Genomic DNA, 11941 nt, shown 5'->3' with positions numbered 1-11941 from the left:
TGAAAGTATATGCTATATACAATATATATCATGAACATAGTATAGCATGTGTTAATCTGTATCTATAGCTCTTTTTTCAAATAATCATAACATTAATAATAATACTAAATAAATATTAATAATGATGAAGAAAACTAAATTGACCTATTTTATGGTTACTCAAACTGGCAACAAATTATAATAAAAAAATTATAATAATTATAATTATAATTATTTAATCCTGCATATAGCTCTGATTTATTTTAAACCAGCACTTAGTCATCATTGCAAAACATGCTCTGCTTTGATTTCAATTGGAAACATTTTCCAGAGTTGGGAGCCCTTTACAGAAAAAACCTCTTTGTTCTTGTAAAGTTATACAATAATCAATGTGGTGTTGAGAGAATCATCTCTTATGCAGTCATGTCTGCAAACTCCATAATTTTGTTATTCTACTTTTTAATTAAATTGAGCCACTGTAACAGGTGACTGACTGTGGAAGCATTGGAAATATGGAAAAACTGGATAAATGTACAGTTACTTTGGTTGCTCTTTTGTGTTGTGCTGTCATGCAGAACAGTGAATCATCTTTCCATTTTAACTTCCTGGCTGATGGTTAAAGGTTATACATGTCATCTTTTATCACCCATCTTCTGTCTAACCCGAAATGTTTCCTAGTCTCATCTCTAGATAAAAATTCTGAAATGCTCCAATTGAAATACTGATCATTGCATTTTCATACAGTATAAGACTGACTGAATGGTCAGCAACACAGAGGCCCTTCAGGGGATTGTCCCAGATCCCTTCCTGTTAAGTCTAGACACATCTGGCTAGAGATGCAGGGCTGAAATATACCATTGTTGCGTGCATTGTGTTGGAAGAGAAGACTATGTAGCTCCTTCCATTTATGATGCATATCTTACTGATGGAAATGAGAGACTAAAGTTTATTCGCAGCAACCTCGTTTGAAACTGCATTTGGCTCGGATAGGCACTTTACCATTAGGAATTAAAAGACACAGTCATCTCAGAAAATAAAATACCTAAACTATGCATAAATTGATTACAGTTTGAAAAGAAGAAGAAAATACTTTTGGCTAGCATTTATGGCTTGTATATCCTGCAGTGTTCAGTGCTAGTAATAGCATGCCTTCCTTTCAGCCCAAATGAGCATAATTGCATTCACTTCAAATAATTATCTGTAATGCTTGATCTAATACAGATACTGCGTGTTGAGTTCCCCTCTGAAAGGTCTCCAGGAATGCTGTGTGTTTGATGGCTGCGTAAACAGTCCGATGAGGTTTGGTAAAAGCATTCTCTTGATGCTAATCTGGTAAATCACCATTGAGTCTTACAGTGAAAGAAGTCCTAATGCCATGCAGGGATAACACTCCCACAATTAGCCCTATTCAGACAGCTCCTCTGAAGTTTCAGACCTGATTTTCAGCGTTATTTCAAGCCGATGACTACTAGATGAGAAGACGAATGAGTTTTTGTCTGATGATATGCCAGAAAGGGGCTCATGGGAACTCGAGAGGGAAAATCACCATGCCTGATTTCAATCTCTGGGCTTTTTGAGTGTCCAAGAGTGGCAGTTGTGCTATGAGGTTTATATGCATGTGCGTAGTCTTTTTTAATGCTTGCAACTGCTTATACAACATACAGTTATATCAACAACAAAAAAATCAAGTCCTACTCCTAGCTGTTTCATGCAGATATAGGTCACAATAGGAAAAAGACACTCACAACTTCCATTTCAAGCTGACTTCAATATGCACTGGCAATCACTGTATAAGTAAGCCATTTGTAGATTGACAGTGTAAACAATGTGGCACAAAACCTAAACCCAATAAACTTTTCCAGGTCTGGATGACCAGTTGTTTTATCTGTGAGTCTGAGGAGACAAGATACGGTTCCTCCAGATTCAAAAGCTAAAGAAAAGAAGCTCTGCTGCCAGAACTTTAACTGTCTGATTGAATGGCCAGAGCACATTCACATACATATACCACTGTTGCAGTGATAGAAAGCACAGGCTGGGACCGCACTGGTTTGGTAATAACCCGGCTGCTCTGGGAATGAAAGCTGGATCTAAAGGCCTTGTTGGAGAGCATTTGTGAAAATACAGCCATCCAACAAGGCGCTGTTTCCATAAGGGCTGAGTGCAATTGGCTCAGAGTTTCTTCAAGTCCAGTGAGCCAGTGAGTATACATGTGCTAAAAATCTTTGGTGACTGCAATCCTTGTAGCATAAGGACTAAATAAATCGATACAGAATGTCCCCCAACATCCTATTTCACTTGGAAATGTGTCAGCACAGGAAGGGACATTGTAAAGCCATTCAAATAGTCTATAAAGATGCTCTTGAAAGCCTGAAGCTGTTTTTTTCATGGCCCTGGTATTAGTGGTCCATGAAAACCACCTGGTGGGTTTGAGTTTGAAGAGGCCCACAGTAAGAACCAGTCAAAACCCCAAACGTATTTCTAGGAGTTCTTGACAGTATGCTGGGATTTACGATCTCCCATTCCCATTTTACCTTGTTTTTCTGCACGACATCTTTAACCTCATTCGTATGGAGTTCAATTGAAGTGTGTTAGAGAGTTATAGCTGAATTGGCCTCTGGGTCACTGTCTTTGGCCTGTTATTGTATGTTTTGTTAGCTCCAGAGGATTCTCCAGGCAAGTTCAGTGGCCCCTATTACTGTGAAGATATGTCTTCTTAAGAGGGTGCATGCATGATGGGCTTAGATATGCCCAGCGGGAGAATTTCTCAATCCGGCTCATTGCATGATAACAACATCCCCTCACCATCCTCTCACATGCTAAGGGTCAGCTCTCTGTGGAGCTTCTTAATATGTTCCCTCTTTCTTTCATCTTGGTCTTTCTTTGCTTTTTCTTGAATTATACAAGGCGAAAATATACAAGAAGTTGTTAATTCGTTTAAAGAGATTGTAAAATTTGGTGATCCTTTGGTTAATCTTCAAAATATAGTAAAGATTTTTTTAATGAAACCATCTCAGTTCAGTAACCATTGTTCCCTAAAGAAGGAAATGGGGACGTCGAGTCAGTGACTGACAAAATAGGATCAAATTGTTTATGTAAAACTGCTTTAAATATTCTTTTCCCACATGAATCTACACTCCATACACCATAAATGTACAGGGAAAAAAATTATGTTTTTTAATTTTTGCAAATTTATCAAAAATAAAAAACTTAAATTATTCCATTGCATATATTTTCATGTAGAAATTTTGCTCAGGAGCACAATTTCTTGAAGATGTTACTAAACCTAGGAAGATGTGAACCATGTGACAAATTCAATACAATGGGTATGATTTGTAAAGGCACACACATCTTAATAAAAGGTCTATCAGCTAATAATGCATATCAGAGCAAAAACATGCATTGAGGTCAAAAGGAACTGCCTGAAGAGCTGAGAAACAGGTTTGCACCAAGCCACACGTCTGTGGAAAAGGGACTTGAGAAGCAACAATCAGTGCAGCAAAATATAGAGATAGCTTTGAAGGAAACCCAGTCTAAAGCATTCAGAAACTTAGACTGGGCAGAAGGTTCACCTTCCCAACAGGACAATGACCCTAAACACACAGCAAGTATGGCTTATAGACAACTCTGTGAATGTCCTTGAGTGGCTCAACCACAGCCTGGGATTAAACCCAATCAAATATTTCTGGAGAAACCTAGAGAAACCTGGAGAAACCTGCATCTGCCCCCATACAACCTGACAGCAAATGTGAAACTGCTGATGAGCAAAGCTTGTCACATCAAACAAAAAAGACTTGAGACTGTAAAGATGTTTTGGCTAAATATTTAGGTAAGGATATGAATACTTGTGCAATGTGCTTAATAAATGTATAAAGTTGTGGTAATTCTGCTTTTGTTTTGTCAGTATGGTGTATGAAGTGTGTGGACTGATGTGGGGAAATATAGTTTAAAGTCGTTTAACATAGGCAGCAACATAATAGCCTGACGACGTCAGACTTAGTTTGCTACTGAACTCAGTCTGATATAGCAAACCAGCTCCTAGATTAGGGTTGTTTGAGATTAGCAAAATCTGCACAGAACCGATCACTGGTGATAACCGCAAGATGCATGCCGATTATAAAAGTGTACTAGCAACAAATTTTGTGAGAACTTCCTCAAAATTTTGGTGGAATGAACCTTCCAATGAAAATGAAATTTTCAGGGCTGATTACAAACAATTTATTAAAGTCTCATGGGTTTAGAACAACATGAGGGTGTGTAAATGATGAAAGAATTTTCTTATATGGGTGACCTATCACCTTTAATCATATGCATTTTTAAAGTAATTTTTCATTGAGGAAAAACTGTAAAGTCATGAGAGTTGCCCATGTTTTTTTTTGGTAGACTGATTGATTTTCGATGGCACATGCACTTACCTCAGTGCGGGTCATATTATCTTTTTTTCAGTACAAATTAGGGCATGTAATGCTGACGGTCTGGCCAATTGGTGAGTAACTGTTTGCTTTACTAAGGAAAGCCATTTTTTACCTCTAATTTGGCATTTTAAGGGTACTAATTTTGGACTTTTGTTGACATAAGTAATGTGCTGGGGCCCTAATTGTCTAGGGTTCATGGTAAAATGAAACTGAACTATCCAACCGAAGGGCCTGAACCGAATGAATGACGCTCTGCAGCAGTCAGAGCAATATAACTAAGTCAGAACAATAAGAGGAAGGGAAGCCCATCATCAACATGAATGAATGACTGTGATGGCTGACATCAGAGTGAGTTAGCATATGAACTCTGTGAAGTATAGCGTGACACCATCAGCTCACCCAGACAGACGGTGGTCCTGGCCAAAATAAAGCCTCTGTGGAGACCTACTTCTTCAAAGCTCTGCAGATGTGGCTGCTATTCAGAGCCCTGTTAATATGTAGTCTGGATGGTTCCCCACAGCCCTACTGCACAGCCAATGCTTTTCTCTGCCATCCTAATAATATTGTTCGGTAATTTAAATCACAAGGTTGTCATATATGTCATATAAAGTATTTGGAGTGACTGTCACTGGCGGATCAGAGCTGTCACTTCATCTTGTCTAACACTCAGACTCTGTCAGCGAATGAGTACGTTTTGTCTTTTTTACTCAAGAAGTTATTTTCTCAAACCAGACTGACATTAATGGAGCAGCTTTGACTCTTATGGAAATGTTTCCAAAAAGGAAACTGATTGCACATGTTTGATAAGAAGAAAGACTGGGCATGTTGTTTTCATTTTGAGATTGTTTCAACCAAGTTGAATGCAAATAACTAAGTGTCTATTAATAGCCTTCTATTATAATCGATATTCAGGTCAAATGTCACATACATGGTGTGGTCAGATGAAATAACATAATAAACATGTAAGTTACTATTTTGTTTTTAAGTATATACCCTTCTGGCATGTACTAATTTGAACACTCCCTGTGACTGGGTGTTATAAGCACTTACTCTGTCTGTTTGTCTCTCAAAAAATGAATCGCTGTTGTACTCTCAATTGTAAGTCGCTTTGGATAAAAGCGTCTGCAAAATGACTAAATGTAAATGTAAATGTAAATGTATATTTGCATTTATTAAACATATGGGACTTGGTACCTATATTTCTACATTTTAACTGTTAATCTTAATCAATTTTTTTTTTTTGCTTCTGTACTCAGACTCTTGAAATTTCACTTTTATCCATGCTAACTACAGACGTTTTGGCACTGTGACAACACTAGTGCTTCATAAAGGTGATCTTTTTGTCAATTCCAAAATGTTCCGTCAAGCTCAAGATCCTTTCTCTTGGTCATCTGGTTTTCTCAGGAATTTCTCTGAGAGAAAAGGCAAGGAAGTGAAGATTACAATACAGTTTTCTGACAACAGATGTATTCTAAACTAGTATAGACCAGATTTTAAAGGAACAGTTAACACAAAAAATTTACATTTTGTCAATAATTACTCTGATGTTCTCATTCTCTCATGTTGTTCTAAACCCATAAGACCTTCGTTCATCTTCAGAACACAAATTAAGATATTTTTGATGAAATCTGAGAGCTCTCTCACCCTCCCATAGACAGCAAAGGGCCTTACTCAAGGTCCAGAAACATAGCAAGGACATCTGTAAAATTATTCATGTGACATTAGGGGTTCGACCGTCATTTTTACAAAGCTATGAGAATACTTTTTGTGTGCAAAGAAAAGAAGAGTATCCACTGAACGTAAACAATGCAAGGTTGTTTGTGTTTTGAACTTTTATTAATCCCTCATACTTTTCTGTGGCAAATGTACTTTTTTTCTCTCTCATTGAGTATTTTGTTTTGGGGTATACCATAATATGAAAGTTAAATAAGTTGCAAATGACCTCAAAAGAAGCTAAAGCAATGAAACTTCAACAGGATTAAAAGACCTTGCTGTAGGGTTTATTCTTAATTACATTATATACAACATACATCTACACTTCAAATAAGCAGTGAGAACCTTGTCATGAATAGCTCGTATCACATTTTTAACCCTTTGAGATCAATAAACATTCACTAAAAAGCAAATACCAAATACATGCAACAGACAAACGACAAAATTAAAGGCATGATGAAATATCCATGAAAAATATTTGCCATGTAGACTGATCTACAACCCACTTAGACACATAATCATTTTACTATTTTTTACAGAAAGTGCTGCACGCAGTACCCTAATAAAGTGTTCAAGTGTTTAAATTACCGTTAATAAGCGAATATTACATCGTAGGTCACTTGATGGCCGTTGTCCCATGCATATAGCATACGTTCCTTAGGATTGTAGTCGATCTGTGTGGTGTAAGTGTAATTGTTTACAAAAGGCAGTCGGGGAATCATCTGGGTGTGTGTGTGCGTGTCGAATGCATACGAAATATTGGCATGTGTGCGCTCGAAACTGTCAACGGCGTACAGAACGCCGCAGATGATGAAGCAGCTTCCGTAGAAGTTCCTCCTCAGGCCCGTCCTCCAGTTTTTCTCTTTCTGTAAGTCAGAGGGTCGGAGCTTGCTCAGGATGATCACTTCCTGGTGAAATCCCTCTTCGTCCAGAGCTGGGTACACTAACCACAACCCGCTCTCATCCACACCAAAGTCAATGTCTGAATGCCCTCCCCAAGTCCAGGGAGCCTCCTCTTCCTCTAATACTGCGTCATGAAGGGTGGTCCAGGCTGCTACATACCGGAGACGAAGATCAAACCTGATTATATCACGAGAAAAGGCTCTGTTGTAGAAAAAAGAGCCACCGTAGACCACATGGCCAGTGCCAATCCAGTTATAAGGGAGTTTGTAGGAGTTGCTAGACTGCCCTGTGAGAAAAAAGAGGAACAAATGTTATATACTGCAGAAGTTGGTCATGATCTTCTTTGATGACCCCCTTCTTAAAACATAAAAGCAGCTGTATCTTTGCATGTATAATTAACTCTTTTATGCTATGTGAAAAAATATGACATTGTAACACAGTATCCTAAACTGAAGTTGGTTTTTATTTGTGACCCTGGACCATTTGTGTTTTTGTACCAATGATAGATGTAAAAATATAAAGAGAAACATTTTCAACTGAGGAAATGTTTAAAAGACTTTAATTGAAATTGTAATAATATTTCATGATATTGCTGTTTTACTGTATTTTTATATATTATATATCAAATTTATGAAGCTTTGGTGATGGCAGTATATATGTATATCCATAATGGAAGATATTACAGTATAGAATGCTTCAAATGACCATCCACACCAAAATGCAGCAGTTTCTGTTTTAAAGACACATGTACCTTGTTTAAAGGTGTCCATATCACGGAATTCCAGAAGCTGGTTTCCATAGTAGTAGTCAGTCACATATATAACTTTTCCATTGCCTTTCGGGTCTTTCATCCACGCGCCTTCTTTTTTGCCATATGAGTTGTGTGTAACAGGATCAGCTATGCTTGCTAATGTGTCCTTGCAGATCCCTGTAAACAACAAAACCAGAGAGGAAGCATCCAGATATCACAAGCCCCTCTGAACTCTGGGTCTGGACTGAAGCTTACCTTGTTCTTTGGTCTTCTTTGGAGGCTGTGTGGTTGTTTGAGTTGTAGCTTCATCCCAGCTTAGTTTGGACCTCTTTGCAGGTGCCGTAACTCTGTCCAGATGAGGCACTGCAAGAGGGGTTGCGACGGCTGTTGCATTGACGCTTGGTGACATTGTGGTAGTTAAAGGCATTGAGGTTGGCGGAGTTGCTCTTGCTGTTGATATTGTGCTTGACGTCTTGGTTTTTGCGGTCTCTCCTTCATTTTGACTTGTTTGATTTGGCATGTTCGCAGCAGTAGGGTCTCCATTCTGTGTGTTGAGGTTCATCGATGGTGTCTGGGTCACCGCCGCAGCGGTTTCAGGGCTTGTAACAGTCACAGGCAGCTCGTGCTTATGGAGCTGGTCTTCAATTATTAAATCCACCGAGCCATCACCACTCACAACCTCATGAGCTGCTGTGGAAAGCGTTGAGAGAAGAAACATAAAATGCTTAAGTTAATTATGTAATTTGCAGTGCATTGTGGGTAAAATAATGGGTAAGTAAAAACGTTAAGTAAACAGCTGCGTCATTTTCATCTTTTAGTTTTGAATTAAATTGTATTTTAAATCAAATATTATGATTTATTCTAGAACTTCGGTTAGTTTAGTCAAGAATTTTTGATTGGTTTAGTTTAGTGATGTTAAACTATTAATCAGGATTAATCCCATCCAAAATTAATCACAATTAATCGTTTGACAGGACTAGTTTACTTTATGACTTAGAACTTTGTTTTATATCCCTACAAATAAAATAAATAGGAAAAATTCTTGTAGAACCAAGGGGAGTAACTGTGTAATGATTATTAGTGATGCTTGCCATTTTTCATACTACAGTTTAACCTACAATTTTAAGTTTTTTTCTCCGTTGACATACATAAGAGCTGCGACATTTTAATCATTATTACAATTAAATAAGCAGTCGGACGCTCACTATGTTCTTTCTCTTCGTTGTCCTCCATTGCGTTGGCTTTGTAGAAGGTCATGCTTTTGACGGTCATGCCATTGGTCTTTGCAGGTTTATGCTGCTCCTCCTGACCCTCCTGAGAGTTGCTTCTCTTCAGCACAGGTTTGCTGGAGCCCTGAGTCCCAACAAACTTCTCCTCATATTTCCTCTGGCCAGGAACAAACAGCGAAACCGTCAGTTAAATTATCATCTTCAAAAATGTACGTAATTAGATTACTGCATCAAATAAGCAGCATCATCGGCCTCTTTCCAAGTCGTCTGCTTTGTGGCTACATGAATGTCCTGAATGAGATGAAGGGGAATTTGTGGTGTATTAATGACTTGAGCATGTTGTGGGAAAGTTACATGTCTTTGATCGACTGCTTCTCTACTGGCACGTCTTCCAGACTCACTGGAACTGTGAATTTGACCACTGTTTCCACTGGGCAAAGATTGGTACTGGTGGTAATGTGTGTGACATTTGCAACGTGTTTTTGTGCATGTATGTTGGCAGTTGTGTGAAGTGAGACTAATGAGAGCGTGTAGGGCATTTCTAATGGATTAAGCTATAGTGTGTGCTGTATCTGTACCTCACTGTGAGCAAAAGCAGCTGCCGCATTCTTCTGCAGCAAAGGCTCCATAGCGCTGAGACGTTTCTTCTTCTCTTGCCGTTGGTTGGAGCGAGGCACTTTGGCTTGCGCTTTTTCACCTTTCACGCTCACTTTCTCTTTTGTCAGGTTTCTGGAAAACGACTGTAAGGAGAATGTAAACACAATAGAGGTCCATGGGTGGCAGTTCCGCCCAACCACCTGAACTCAATTACCCTTTTGTCCAGTGGCAACATTTGAAAGCTTACAGTGATTTCTGGTGCCATGGTAATACTGATAGTGTATAGAAAGCAATGTGGTTGTTTCAAGAAACAGTATAATTAAAAATAAATTGCTGTGAAACCCTGTTCTTTGTGTGTGTGTGTGTGTGTGTGTGTGTGTGTGTGTGTGTATACCAGCATGACTAGATTTGTCTACCTGTGGTGACGCTAATGTGAACAAAAAGGTTCTAAATTACACTAAATTATATATTCTGATATTATGTCAAAAAGTGTGTGTGTTTTATTTATTAAGAACCTATAGTGCAATCCAATGAAGTTATTTGGATGGTTCCTAATGAAAGCATAGATGGCATTAAAGAACCTTTATTTTTAAAGTGTGTGTGTGTGTGTGTACGTGTTTAAAATGTACTTTATATTATTATAAGTATAAATTATTATAAAATATAGCTTCTGTCAGAATCACTCTTTAATATAAAATATGTTTATATTTTCTAATACATAATTCTGAGAATAAGTATCAGTATTGCACTCACTTTCTCTATGTTATCAACCCGTTCCAGAAGCTTTGTTGTGATGGAGTGAAGCTTTAACAAGTCCATCCCATAAAATGCTCCCTCAAGAAGGTCCATTATAGTTGAGAGCTGAAACATCAAGATAACAGAGAGGCTTAATAGAAGTTATTTATAACATAGACTAATTTATAAAAAAGTCTAAAAGTCTAAAACTATGGCATTTTTAAAAATCATCTATTAGCACCAGTGCATGATTCTTGTCTCTGTCTCCCCATGAGTCCTGATTCAGTTCAAAACCGTTTACCTTGATATCATCCCGTCCGGCTTCTTGCAGCTTCTTAAACCTGAAGTCTCCCTCGCAGGGGTTGAGGGCAGAGGGAGGGGCGATGCAGGCACATTTCTTACAGCTGGGTCCCGCAGTGACCGTCTCTACTGTGTAGAAGTCCTCAGCCTTGGCAAGGCCCTCTTCAATGCGTTTGCATGCGCTCCTGCTCAGAGGCCTTACTACACACTTACACTGACAGTCCGAGCCCTCAGACAGAGTCTTCACTTTATCGTAGTCTCCAATGAGCTATTAGAGTAAATAATGGCAGTGATTAATGATTTATTTTTAAACCAACCGTAATTAAATTATAACACATAATTATGAATTACATATATTATTTTATTTATTAATTTTTTGGTCAAAAACCATTTAAAAAAACATTTAAAGCTTAGTTGCAACAATAACACATTATTATAATTATTAGTTTTTAACACTTGTCTGGTGAGAAATCACCTTATTTAATTTTAATAGCAATAATCAGACGTGTATATATATATATATATATATATATATATATATATATATATATATATATATATATATTTAACATTATTATTATTGCATACAATTTTTGGTCAAAAACACTTTATACACTAATTTAGTGTATACATAGAAATTCAATAATAATACTAATGCTGCAAAATACACCATCACGTGATCATTTAATTTTTCATCAGGATAAATTACCTGTGTTATGATGTTTTCTTGATTGTCCATTTCATCTTCTAGCGTTGGACGGTTGTCTATACTGTCAGCAGTCTGTTGCTCCATCACATTGGCTCGTGTTAAACAAAACGAGCACCAGCAAAAAACAAATAACAATATTTCCATCATGCAGATTTATCAGACAAGGACAGTTGCCAATTTTAGTAAGCAAAGGTGAAGTATTTTCTTTGGTGTTCGACCCAGACAAAAATGCAATTAGGCTACTCTTTATGTAACCTATGTGCTGCCGTATGTCAGTCAGTAGTCCATTAATTAATGAATATGTAAAGAGTTTCCCTGATGACGTCAAAACGGTCCTAGGTTTGGTTAAAATCAGTTGCTTATGGTTTCTACAGACAGAAAGAAGACCTTCTTTGTGTTGGGCTGCCGGTGATGAATGGATATTTGAAAGGTTTGCTGGAAGTGAGTGGGGAGGAACCTAAAGACAGGGAGGAGTTCTGCCATTAGATCAATGACCTAAACCGGCCAAATTTACCGCCTCGCGATAAATAAACGTGTTACACGGATAACCGGCTCGTTAACGATAAAAACATGTACATGTATGAATGTAAACGTCAAATACCACGTCCATGAT

At 37.8% G+C, this 11941-nt stretch overlaps 1 protein-coding gene across 2 annotated transcripts; it reads right to left on the bottom strand.

Annotated features, from left to right (window-relative positions):
• Positions 1 to 6252: 6252 nt before the first annotated feature.
• On the bottom strand, positions 6253 to 11730 carry olfml2bb (olfactomedin-like 2Bb). 2 transcript variants are annotated; one of them, XM_043256420.1, is made up of 8 exons: positions 11329 to 11730; positions 10621 to 10887; positions 10338 to 10445; positions 9566 to 9727; positions 8964 to 9144; positions 8014 to 8448; positions 7759 to 7935; positions 6253 to 7293 (listed from the first exon to the last, which is right to left on the bottom strand). In XM_043256420.1, the coding sequence occupies exons 1-8, from the start codon at positions 11473 to 11475 to the stop codon at positions 6695 to 6697; spliced, it is 2076 nt and encodes a 691-aa protein (XP_043112355.1). In that variant the 5' UTR covers positions 11476 to 11730; the 3' UTR covers positions 6253 to 6694. The 2 variants fall into 2 exon arrangements, with proteins under 2 accessions (XP_043112355.1, XP_043112357.1); XM_043256422.1 differs by having other exon boundaries at positions 8014 to 8445.
• Between the last annotated feature and the right edge of the window lie 211 nt (positions 11731 to 11941).

Source organism: Puntigrus tetrazona, chromosome 2, assembly GCF_018831695.1.
Source record: "Puntigrus tetrazona isolate hp1 chromosome 2, ASM1883169v1, whole genome shotgun sequence".
Lineage (NCBI taxonomy): Eukaryota > Metazoa > Chordata > Actinopteri > Cypriniformes > Cyprinidae > Puntigrus > Puntigrus tetrazona.
This window is presented reverse-complemented; position numbering and strand designations above follow the sequence as displayed.

What these genes read in the sequence shown, in the direction of transcription:
- olfml2bb (XM_043256420.1), bottom strand. Translation starts at nt 11,475, where the DNA reads ATGATGGAAATATTGTTATTTGTTTTTTGCTGGTGCTCGTTTTGTTTA. An exon ending in CCGGACGGGATGATATCAAG is followed by an intron (nt 10,446 to 10,620) that starts GTAAACGGTTTT and finishes TTGATGTTTCAG; the next exon opens with CTCTCAACTATAATGGACCT. An exon ending in GGGTTGATAACATAGAGAAA is followed by an intron (nt 9,728 to 10,337) that starts GTGAGTGCAATA and finishes TTCTCCTTACAG; the next exon opens with TCGTTTTCCAGAAACCTGAC.